Source organism: Haliaeetus albicilla, chromosome 7 (assembly GCF_947461875.1).
Source record: "Haliaeetus albicilla chromosome 7, bHalAlb1.1, whole genome shotgun sequence".
Taxonomy (NCBI): Eukaryota; Metazoa; Chordata; class Aves; order Accipitriformes; family Accipitridae; genus Haliaeetus; species Haliaeetus albicilla.
In genome coordinates this window covers 36,423,601-36,436,634 of record NC_091489.1, presented here as the reverse complement: position 1 = coordinate 36,436,634, position 13,034 = coordinate 36,423,601, and the positions used below count along the sequence as shown (strand labels likewise).

Below are 13,034 nucleotides of genomic sequence, written 5' to 3'. Positions count from 1 at the left end.
AAGGTCTGATCCTTGAGGGGAAGCTGAGTGCACTAACTATCCTCTCAGCTTGATAAAATTATGTTGATTTAAAAGAAAAAAAAAAAAAGAAAAAAAAAAAGGAAAAAAAAAGAAAAAAGCACTCTGAACCGATTTAAAGAGTATATTTATAGCCAGCCACTAAAGACATCCTTCTAAGGCAAACTTTGTATTCTCTTGACTCTTTTCTCTTCCCCAGTTTTACATTCTTTTTTGCAGAATGTTATCGTGTCTGTGTAGAAGTAAAGAAAGTCACCATTCCACACTTAGAGAACCTATTACTCTGATAGTCAGAGAGAGTTTTTTCACATACAAGCATTTGCAGTCTCCATCCAACAGATGGTTTCTCAGTAAATATAACTATTTTTGAGGGATGTATCTCTTTCAGTGCACTGGAAAAGGGCAGAAATGTATACTCCAGGCATGTAAGTTCTTTAAGACCAAGTATTTTATTACTTCAGAACTGTAGCTGTATTTTAAGTTTTGCAGACAAGAAAAATGGGATGTTCTTGGCCTTAAAAATTGTGCGATTACACTGACAGATATCATCCAGCAAACATGATAAAAGATAGCAAGACAATAAGAAGGGGTAATGTAGCAATAGCAAATCAGAATTGTGCCTTACTTTCTCAAACAGTTTGACCATTTTGGTTTGTTCTTAAACTTACTGCATTTGCCTGGGGGTTTCCTTGGTATGTGGACAGTTTTTGGAGTAATGGATATTCTGATAGGACTATAGGAGTGATTTAACTGTCTGTCCAGACACTGTTCTCTAAGGATGTATATCTGGGAAATCTGCACGCTAATATGAAATGACAGAATTCTGCAGAAATTTTTCCTAATATGCCATTTACATTTCACAGTTTTGGACATTGTGTGGAAATGCACTGACAGCAAAGAGAGGAATATTTGGTAAAACAGGAGATCTCCAAACTATCCTTTGTTTAGCATGCGCAAAAGAAGATATCACGTACTCTGGTGCTTTAAATGGAGATATCTATGTTTGGAAAGGGCTAAACTTAGTCCGCACAATTCAAGGAGCACATAGTGTAAGTTGTGTTTTTAATATCAATTTCTGAAATGAACTGTTCATTGAGTTGAAAAACTCCTTGAGGGCTTATCTACAAAGATTTTCTTCTGCTTCAGGTCAGAAAACTGTCTAAGACTGTTCATCAATTAAGAACTTACATGTAATTTTATACTTTGTTTACATGTTGTCAACAGAAGCTAGCTGCTGAACTGATACTGGCAGAACTGCTGATATTCATAGCATTGCTTTAACCAAGCAGACTAAATCTAAAGTGAAGTTTCTAAATCTAAAGCTTCACAGACTGAGTAGCTTCAGTTATGATCAGTTTACTTAAAAACAGTTGATAACCAAATGCTCATATTTTAAATAAAATTTTACCACTAAAATTCCCAACACTGAAGACTAACTTTTCTTGAAAGCTTCAATGTGGAGTAAACTTGTTTAATCTGTGACTTGTATTCCAACCATATTCCAAAGACAGTTTCCTCCAATTGGCTTCATAACACACCCCCTAATTTGGGGCACTTACAGTTAGAGAGAGAAAGGGGAACGTATAGGATTGTGTTAGATTTCTAACCACTCTAATAAATTTACATCTCTGTTGTTGCTGCAGTAAAGGCACAGTAGGATTTTGCTGCAGTAAAGGCACAGTAGGATTTTCATGTCTTATTTCAAATGTATTTGAGAACTACTCCTGTTTTGAACATGATCGTGGCTAATGTCATTCTAGCATGGGCTTTTTGAACAAAAGGAAACAAAAGAAGTATTTTCCTTAGAGTGATATGAAAACTACCAGTTGTCACTGTAGTTTTCTTCTAGAACATTTCTAGAAAGAGCACTGCAAACCCAACATTTTTTTCTGACCAACCAAAATTAGTTATGTTGGCAGTGCAAGAGTTGTAGTAGCTCTTCAAATTAGATCTAAGTGTTCAGGAGAGTAATTGTTATTTATAGAATGAATCCCTAATTTATGAAAGCAGTCAGACTGAAGTCAGAGGGACATCTTACCTGGAGAACTACTGTGTAATTGCTAGGTTGTGGTTATGTGCAACTGCAATAACATGGAAATATATTTGGCAAACAATAAACCCTTGTAGTATATTTGAAGAATTTGTTTGCAGAATTTTATTTAGATTCATTAGAATGATTAAACACAATCTCTTTCTATAGAATGTGTTCTGTTTCATCCTTATAAATTATGGTGTTTGAAATGGCTAATATGCATTATCTCACCCAATTTCTAATCTCTATGTAATTAATTATTAGAAATATTAATTTATTAAGGCATTGAACAAGGCCACTTTGAAAACAGAGGTCTTCTCCTCATTGTATTAATTTCCGTGCAGTTCAACTTGTTTCTTAAGTGAGAGGTTTTCCTAATAAAATACTGAATCAGCAGGCATTCTATGAGCTAGTCCAATGTAGTACAGCACAATCATCAATAATGAGGCACTTTCAAAAATGAAGAAATTCAAACTGTAATAGAAACTTGCCTTTCAACGAAGAGAATGAATTGACACTCTTTCAGTTCCTGTCAGATTCCAAATGATGTCTGAACTGAATTCATGAAAGAATGTCTCAATCATCTCCGCACCTGTAAGAATATTTGTATTGCTTGTTTGCTTGTTTTTGTTTATTCTGGGTAACTATTTATTTTAAGTGTTCCATTATTTATTTAATAGTTTTTGCAATAATATTAACCAAATTTAAAGTTCTGCAAATAGGCTATATCACTGCTATTTGTACAAAACTTTCTACATAAATCACTAAAGTTGGAAGCACTTGAAATAAAAGTATCCCCCTCCCTTGTGTTTGCTGGTTTGCTTTCTGGATGGACAACATTTTACTGCCTAGTGGTTTCTAGCCTTTAACAAGAGTCTGTTCAAAAATATCTGCTTTGTGTGTTTAAATCAATTGTGAAGAACTTTAAAACTTGTTATACTATTGGTTAACAGGCTGGAATTTTTAGTATGTATGCTTGTGAGGAAGGTTTTGCCACTGGAGGGAGAGATGGTTGCATTCGGTTATGGGACACTGATTTCAAACCAATTACTAAAATTGATCTCAGGGAGACTGAACAAGGATACAAAGGTAATGAGCTATTACTTTAATGGTTTTTCACACATCTAGATAATGGATTATGACACAATTTAATTTGAAGTACAAATGTCTCTGCGTACTGCTGACTTTTTACTTAATGACCGTATTTACTTTGGAGATCTGTATTCCCTTTTTTCTCTGACAATGATGTAGTCTGAAGAGTTTTCTATGTTTCATAGTATAAACAGAGGGATGCTTATAGTTGCTGGTCCCCACCATGCAAATACAAGAAGATAAGTAAAAACTAATTAAACACAAAAATGTAGGAGAATTAAGTTAGCCAATCTTTAACTTAATTAATCCAATTCACTTAATTGAGATTTCTGGAACCCAGTGTTCAAAGATGCTGAACATCTGAGCACTCCATTAGGTTCATTTGGAATGGTAGCACTTGGCATGTTTAATAGAGAGAATGTTATTCAATTTTTGACCACTGTATTTGTTGAATTTAATCATACTTCCTATAAGCTTAGTCATCACTTTATTTTATGATTACACTCTCAGAACACTTATATTCTCCATAGATCATAATGCACATTTTATCGAGATCTTAATCTTCTAGGAATTCTACACATCCATTTGGACTGAGAGCATAACAGTCTGTTTGCTGGTTGAAATAGGCTTTATACACTTTTGGCAGCCAACTTTGTAATGGTTAGTGTTAATTTCCCCTGCTGCTTAGCTTATGTTTTTAGACCTAGTTTTCATATTAAAATTATCGTTGGAATAGTTAAGAGGCCACTAAGAAGGATAAGATTTTCTTTCTCAATTATGGATATTTTGGCCTGTGATCTAGAAATAAGCTCATTCTGTTTATTTTTCATCTTACTTAAACCAGATGAGCTGTTGATTCTAATACTTGTAAAATGCATAGGTTTGCAATATCTAGACTCATCCAACAAGCAAACTGCCAACAGCCTTACATGAACACTGCTCCACCAGTTTGCCTTACTGTAGTGTAAACTCATGGAATTTAGCCCTCAAAACAGTTGTCAGACAGCCAACCAGTAGTCCCTTTGCTCTCTAGTTCTGGCTTTATATAGTTTTTTGCAGGCAGAATCGTAACATTTAACGTTGATTTCTAGAAAACAATAGCAGTACCTTATGACCATTTACAGCAGTTTTGTCCAATTTAGAAATACTTTCTAAAAATTGTGGAGAAATAAGCCTGCATGTGTGGGTTAGATCATTCTGGCTAATACCGGTCTTGCAGGCAGTCCGTTCCTAATAGAAGTCAGAATAACATATAAGAAGCACGACACAGAGAAAGCAGTGCTTGTGCACAAAACATGCATCTTCAACCTCCTTGGTTCTTTGTGAAGTGATTCTGGGAGGGAGCTTTATCCCACATATTTGTGAGACCAGATTAGAAGCAATTTTTTTGCTCTTACTGCTGCCTGGGATATGTCCGCACTCAATGCAAAACAGACTTTAGCTGACTTCAGTTACTTTTAATTGACTGTAGTTGTCTTCTGTGGAAAATTATTACTTCAAAATTATAATTTACATTACAGAGCTGTAAAGTACTCATAAAGGTGTCATCTTCTAACACACTGCCTGCAGAAAGCACCTACCTATCCTTCTGCAGGTTGCCTAAAAAGAGATTTTGATCTTGATGGAAGTTAGACCAAGGAAGGGTTTATTGAAGGTGAATTCCCATTAGACATGCTATGAAGTGGTTCTACTTCGATGCTACTATTTCTATCATCTCCAAAATGCTACAGGATACAGAATTTACAGAAGAGAGCAGCTGAGTAGAACTAGGCACTGTAACAGCAGCTATATGACTGAAAGACAATCAATAGAGGTTATTGCTACCTTCCTACTTGGCAGAAGTAGTAAAAAATTTCATTTGCAGAAAGTAAATTGAGTTGCCATTTAGACTTGGATGTAAATGATAACAAATCTTTTAAAATTGATAAATTAATGGATTTCTAAAAACTAAAACTAGAACACTGTCCAAATCTCGTCTTCAAAGCATTTAAATCCCTCAGGTTTGTGTTTGTCAAAATAAAAACATTGCCTGTTTTAATGGCAAGAAACTGACTTAAGCAAGTCCGCAAAATTTTATCAAAGCTTAGTCAAAGATGGTGTGGCTATAAGCATAACCATTGAGACTAAGTAAAAAGACATCATGGTGTATCTGTGAAAAGTGCGGTGAGACTGCTGGTCTGAGTACAACTATAAAATTTAGGACCTTGGGGATGAATGCAGGTCATAAAATCCAAGCATGCACTTATACCCTGTCACCATAATTTAAAAAATTTTTTATATTTTCCCTGTGTCAGGGTTTCTTCTCTCTCTGTGTTCTTTCAATGTGATACAACTCTTGCCTGCGATATTCCTGTTATGTTTCTGTCCTTTTCTGCTGTTTCTGTCTGATATGTCATCCACTGATGATCACTTCCACTTACTGCTTGCTACTAACAGATTGTGGAGATTTTGTTTCATTTTCAGTTGTGTCAGTGGCACTGATTAGTTTATGCATGTATGTAACTTCAAGCAATGGTGGTAGCCTTAACTGCTTACCTATGACCTTCTGTCCCTCCTTTCCAACTACCTTTTCCAAAGCAGTTTGCAAAGGCATCAGCTTTCAAACTTAAAATGTCTTTTTAGGGTGCCAGGAAGACTACCCCCCCGCCGCCCCATATATACTCATTCATCACTCATCCTGTACTGAAGAGTACTAAATAATTTTAAATGAGATGCATCACCAGTAACAACCTGATCGTAGGGTTGGCTTTTATATTTAAATATATATATATATTAGTAAAAAAATCCTGTAATAGATAATCATTCTTTGTGTAGTATGTCACAGAAAACATCACTTTTCCCTCATCAAAAGATATACTTTGTATTCTAAAACTTAACAATACCCATTTTCCACTTAACATCTGAACTTCAGTCCTTGTGTGGCCTTTGGTGTGTATCAAGAAGATGTAAGTCATAACTTCAGTATAAATTTAGCTAAGTCACAAAATGACATTATCAGGATTAAAAGGTACTGGAAATAGACAAGATAATAAATGAAGATTAATTTGCCCTTCTCAAGAGATGACACAAAATGCCTACAACATATTTTATTTATGTGACCAGTGGCTAATTGCATTGTGTATTTTGTTCCAAAAGATGTTAAAATGATGACATGGTTGACCTTGACTACATGAGAAATGGATTTTTTATTCATTCACATCTCACAGCATCTAGACCCATTATCCAAACTTTTCGTATACTGGAACAGAAAATACAAATGCTGCAGGCAGTCGACCAGAGAATGCTATCAAACTGCTCAGCCTGCTAAGAGGGTATTTTTAAGCTTGTGGTTAGTAAAATTCCAGCTGCAAATTTAGGGTCAGATTTGTGGAATAAGATCAAGCTCTCTAAAAGTTACGGAAAACAAGATTCTTTTGGTTTGGGTGTTTGCTTTTGGGTTTTGTTGGGGGGGGGGAGTTTGTTGGGTTTTTTTGTAATAATCAGTTGGGACTAAAGTGGAGAAATGTGATAACATGGCACAAACCATTTAAATTCACCATTTTAAAAACCATTTATTCAACACTTTATTTAAATGTGCAAAAAAAGTAAAGTACTGAAAAAAAGGAATAAACCAGCTTCAGTCACAGGAACCTTGCCTAATCTAAAATTTAGATCTTTAAATCATGTGAAATTGAATTGTTTTTTGAAGTAAATTCCCAAGGTGTATGCGAAGCATAAGAGCTTGATCCCTTGAGAAACTGGCAGCAGAAATGTTAGATACTCAGCATTTTTCCAGGATTGAGCCTTCTCTTTCTCTGCCAAATGGAGATAATTTAACAGAACTGTTTTGAGATTTTAATCAGCTGTGATGTATTATAAGAGTTCAGTGTCAAAGCATAACAGTTGTTATAAATTAACTCTTGAAGTCTTAATGATCTTCACTGTACTATCACTTTGTCTTGTCATTGCCATTAATCTAAGATTATTCTGTCCCCTGTCAGGTTTATCCATCCGAAGTGTCTGTTGGAAAGCGGACAGACTTTTAGCAGGGACACAGGACAGTGAAATATTTGAGGTGCTAGTAAGAGAGAGAGATAAACCCATGCTGATTATGCAGGGTCATTGTGAAGGGGAGCTCTGGGCCCTGGCGGTCCATCCAAAGAAGCCTTTAGCAGTCACAGGCAGTGACGATCGATCTGTACGGTAAGGCTAGATCTTATATATTTTTAATCTATTCATTCATGTACATGTTATTTTTAACCAATATCAATTTGACATATTTGTAATTTATTTATTTTCTGGCCTTATGTTAAGACTCCATTTAGACAACATTTTTTTCTCCATGTTTTTCTTAGTAGCTTTGCTTTTTCTCTTCAGCCCTCATGTTTGGGCTCCACACATCATGTAAAAGTAATCAGAATTTGTGTTCAAAATATGCTGGATTTATATACTCTGCTTTAAGTACTAATTCATTACTGTTCTGAACAGCAGGTGTAGATTTCTAAATGGAGAATGGTCACCTTGTACTTCTCTTATGTTAATAATATGCAGCAAAATAAAACCTAAATACCTTTGGCTAATGTTTTACACAGCAGGTGTCTGCTCAGCCTTGAGTGTTTAGAAAATCTGATCTAAAACCAATTCAAATGCCAGAAAATGAGATTAATGAAAATGCACTGGTGTACCCCAATGAAAAAGATCTTTCAGATGTTTAGTTGTGGCACTTGTGCCTCAAAGCTTTGTAGCAGAGATTTGAAATTTTGTACACATATTTGTGGAAATTGTCACAAAGTCAAGGATGTTCCTTTTCCTGTCCCTGTTAAAATTTGGCATATTGATAAGCATCTGAAAGAAACTAAGCATTTTTAATATGCTTTGTAAGACTTCAAAGTTCAGAGGTTAAGCTAAGATTCTTGCTGTAGTGGATGTACTCCCATACCCATACACAGCTGTTGTGTGTTACCTCAACTGGGCATGGACACTGCCCATTGTGACTAATTACTTACCTGGGATTAAAGAGATTGAGATTCTCCTGGCTGCCAAAGATACCCATGGGGACTGGAGAGATTTTTGGGAGACCTGGCTTTATTATGGCAGTCTCCTGAGTCTCCTTCTCAAATTGTGCTTCTGCCCTTGCCCCGAAGCCCTACCCTTTGCAGCACAGCGCATACAATGGCGTCCATGACAGCTTGGTTTCCCAAGCTTTGATTCCCCTCCTTAGTGGTTTCTCCTGACCCCATTATCCTGATTTCCAACTGCTTCATCAGGTTTTTCTCCAACCCTATGCCAGATGGATGATGACTGCTTTTCATCTTATATAGATAATTTGATTGCGTATTTTCAAATCAACCCCAGGCAGTTATCAAACAGTTTTTCAGTTTTTATGGACTACTAGTCAACTTATTTTAGAAACATATATGTGGATTCTACCATTTGGACATATTTCAACAGGAAAAATCATACAGCTTCCAATTTATGCTCCTTTGTATTCTACATTATGATTCACCCCTACCTTGAAGCTTGCTGGTCAGTTGAAATTTCTTTTTCCCTTTCCTTTCTATCTTTTTACTCGTACTGGTTTCCTATTCTTGCCATCCCTCATCTCTTTCTAACCACAATTAAAATCCAAAGCGTGAAACTAACAAAACCACCAGTTGTTCACTACAGTCATATTATCTCCCTGTTTCCTACACATTAGTATTACTTCTTTCAGTTTATAAAACACATGGATAGTCTCTTCTGCTTAGGTTTGTGTCGTGGTTTAACCCCAGCCAGCAACTAAGCACCACGCAGCCGCTCACTCACTCCCCCCCACCCAGTGGGATGGGGGAGAAAATCAGGAAAAGAAGTAAAACTCGTGGGTTGAGATAAGAACAGTTTAATAGAACAGAAAAGAAGAAACTAATAATGATAATGATAACACTAATAAAATGACAACAGTAGTAATAAAAGGATTGGAATATACAAATGATGCGCAGGGCAATTGCTCACCACCCGCTGACCAACACCCAGCTAGTCCCCGAGAGGCGATTCCCTGCCCCCACTTCCCAGTTCCTATACTAGTGGTATGGAATACACCGTTGGCCACTTTGGGTCAGGTGCCCTGGCTGTGTCCTGTGCCAACTTCTTGTGCCCCTCCAGCTTTCTCGCTGGCTGAGCATGAGAAGCTGAAAAATCCTTGACTTTAGTCGAAATGCTACTTAGCAATAACTGAAAACATCAGTGTTATCAACATTCTTCGCATACTGAACTCAAAACATGGCACTGTACCAGCTACTAGGAAGACAGTTAACTCTATCCCAGCTGAGACCAGGACAGTTTGTCTGCACAGTTTTATAGACAGGCACAAATTCACACTGCCTGCATTTTCGTAGGATGCAAGCCAGTTCTGAAACAAGAGCTGCAAAGCTGGGATTAGGGTTGTACTGCCCTCAAGCTAATAAATTATGCTAAGACTTTGGATTTATTATCTTGGACTCATCTCTTGGTTAGCATGGTAATTTAGCTCTGACTTGGAGCTGGATAATGTACTGCTGACTCAAAGTGTGCTTGAACAAACTTGTGCCCCTCTATGAAAGACTGTGCAAGCATGCTCTTTGTGCACATAAAGCCTTAATCAGTGGTGCTTTTATGATCATTATCATTGTTATAGTTATTATTATGTTACTGATGCCTTTGAACATTGCCGTTGTACAAAACGTGCATTTGTTAATATTACAAGTATTTTACTGCAGTACCTCACTCATCCATTTAGCTGTTTAGGCTCTAGAGAATGTGCGATTTGAATTCTAGTTCAGATGGTGCTATTTTTTTATATATTAATGCTTCATGTGAGGAATTCCAGTGAAATATATAAATATTTTCATCAAGATAAAAAAGTACACAAAAGGATTTTCTTACAAATTTTTTTTCAATAATAAAATTGCATTGACAGGAACATTTTTGTATTGCTGTTCATTGTATAATCTTTCTTAATAGTTCTTTATCACATAATTTTTAAAAGAGTAGCTGTATAATATAAATCTAAATTGTTTTACAAACAAAAGCATTTAGTGGGTCAGATTATATTCTCACGTCCAAGTGAGATGTCTAAATGAAAAGGACCACTGTAGAGATAAAGGGAATTACCGTAGGTTTTCCCTAGCGCAGATGTGAGAAGGCTCTAGCCAAATATAGGTTTCCTACGTTTTAAATTTCAAAAGCATATCAACTAGGAAAGCTGCCTGCTTCCTGCCTTTTACAACAGGAACAGGAAAAAAACATCATTCTCCTCTGAATTCTCAGACACATACAGAATTATATATTACATTTGTTAATGGACCTCACACCTGTCTTTTTGTAATGTTGTATTAGAATGTCTAGCTGCAGGACCACAAGCAGCTGCTGTTCTGGCAGAACATCTCCACTACACTCTGTCTTCTTGAATGACCTCTTTCTGTATCCCTGCATTTATAAGGAGGTTGATTAGAACCTGGTGTTATATGAGTGCCATTGAATATTTATATCTCTGATTATTTGTGTGGAGCATTGCCAATTGAATGAAATAAAGCGGCAGTATAGCTTCTGTCATCAGCTAAGCCTTTTTCTGAAAATGAAGTGGTTGCTAGTAAGCCTCTTGGGAGGCTGTAAGCGGTATGTGCTTCAATAAATAAACTCACTTGTGAGGTATATGACAGAAAACACTGGAATATTGACTAATAAAATAATGTTTCATGAGCCTATTTGGGTTTTTTAAACTCGGTTATTTAAACAAATGCATAGGAAAGTTGCCAAAGAATGGTAGAAACATGTCTTTGCCTTATTAGAAAATACATGCACTTTTTATATGGAAATAGTTTATTTATCTGGCTTTTCAAAAAAACAATGTGCAGAAGTATTTTGCCAGAAAAAATATTCTTTCTATTTTCATAAACAAAGCTAGGCTTTTATTTTGTCAGTTGTGCATACAAATACCTGTATGTGTGCAAAATGCTTTTTTTTTCTGTTATAAAATTTACAAGCTCATATTTGGAATTACCCTTCCATTAATTCAAAGAAGTTTTTTGGTTTTTTTTTTAAAGAAAATTGAATTATTCTGCTTGCACTGCCATGTATTGCAATTACACTTCTAATGTATTGGTCAAAGTGATCCATGTGAAAGCAACATTTTGGAGGCAAATTTTATCCTCCTGTCCTTTGAAATCTTTCCAAATCCTCACTGGTTCATTCTTTATTGCATTGGGCTCATAGCCTCTCCCTGGCAAGGCTGCTAAGAATCTTGCATCTTATCAACTTTTATTTTGTCTTTGAAAACAGTTTTAGCATCCTATATCCATTTTTTTTCACCAGGAAATGGTACTTGCCATTTTTTCACAGAGAAGCCTTTTCAAGTTCTTTGTCATCCTTGAATTCTCTCAGCCTAAGAGGAAATGAGCATCGTTCAGTGTTGTTGATTCTAGACTGATCTTAATATTATTAACCTGACAAGGCCCAAAGGGTTTCTTTCTCAATGCTGGCAGTCAAATTCTATAATCCTTTTACTAAATTTATCAAACTCTGTCTTTATTTTTTTCTCCTGTTACTCTGCTTTAAGGCTGTATCTAAATGTTACTACTGGGGTGGTCAGAAAAGTCCTTTTTTTCAGGCTATATTCAATGTTCTGTTTATGCTATTTGTTCTAGTGCCAACATGGTCCTTCAACATAACTTTTTCTCCTTTGACGTTTATCCTACTGATGTATTTTTGGAAGCAATACTATCCCTTCCCGGCCTTTGTTTCACTAAGGTATAAAAGTTAAACTCTTTTAGTCTTCTTTAATGTGATACAGTCTTCATTCTCTTAATCATCCTAATAATCTTTCACTGCATCTGTTCTTGTTTTTACTCCAATTTCTTGAGATAGCTTGTAAAGAACATGCCAGACGAGGTCACTACATGTTGTGTGCTATTGTTTTTGTGTACCTCCTGGAATAGCACCCAGGATGTATTTTAGGATCAAATTTCTTTTTTTCCTGTCTGCAACTGACTCATGGATGATAGTTGTTCCATAATTGAAAAATAGTGTGAGATCTTACTTCTTTTTGCTAGTTCCACTTGTGTTTCAAGCTTACAGCACAGCGCTAGACATTAAGTCTCTGAAAGTATGGGCTTTGGTTAAATTTCATTCCATGTCTATTTGTTTCATCATCAAGAAACCTCTGTTTCTTCCGATATGATAAATCTATCTCTGGGTTCACAGTGCCTCCCTGCTTGCTGTCCATAGCAAATCTCATTAGCATTCTCATCTTTTGTGCCAGTGTCTGGTGAAAATACTGAATGTTACTATTCCAAAGCTTGTACCTAGAAATCTCAGTAGTATCTTCCATCCTGCCTAATTGTTTCTTTCTGGAAAGCTTGCTATAAAACCTCATCCAGTATCACATTACAGTTCTTGTACAAATTGTCATTTTCTTGAGTTTAGCCAATAATCACATATGCTATTATTCAAATATTTTACTGAATATTTTATAAATCTTTTACAAATGCATTAGATTTACAACACTGTCCTCAAAATAAAGATAGCTGGGTATTGCTGACTTAATTTTTCTAGCCCAAGAGGTCTTTTATGCATTTTCTTCCATACTTTTAATTATTCTTTTCTTTAAAATTTTTTCTAAATGTTGCATGCTACTGAGATCTGATTAACCAGCTTGTTGTGATCTTGGAAACTTCCTCCATTCCTTCTTAAAAATATAGGCACATTACTTGCTTTTCTCCATCTTATGGTATAATTTACTGATTGATTCTTTTTATTTAAAATTATGTAAATGAGTGAATCAGCATCTAGTTTTGTCTACCAGTTCATTCAAGGTTATGACAAGAAAATTTTCCCCATGGTTACGATGCTTATGCTCTCTGAGTATTGCTTTCACTTTCAGTGAAAATTTCAGTCTGAT

At 35.8% G+C, this 13,034-nt stretch overlaps 1 protein-coding gene across 10 annotated transcripts in view; it reads left to right on the top strand.

Moving 5' to 3' along the window:
• The window catches only part of EML6 (EMAP like 6), a 123,673-nt gene that overhangs the window by 50,852 nt on the left and 59,787 nt on the right, over positions 1–13,034 (top strand). For all 10 annotated transcript variants that reach the window (XR_011325488.1, XR_011325491.1, XR_011325487.1 and 7 more), the window contains exons 6-8: positions 882–1,067; positions 3,004–3,139; positions 7,123–7,324. Coding sequence is in view for 5 of the 10 variants with exons in the window: in XM_069787698.1 (XP_069643799.1) it covers positions 882–1,067; positions 3,004–3,139; positions 7,123–7,324 (524 nt within the window). In the remaining 5 variants the exon portion in view is untranslated. The remainder of the gene's footprint in view (positions 1–881; positions 1,068–3,003; positions 3,140–7,122; positions 7,325–13,034) is intronic.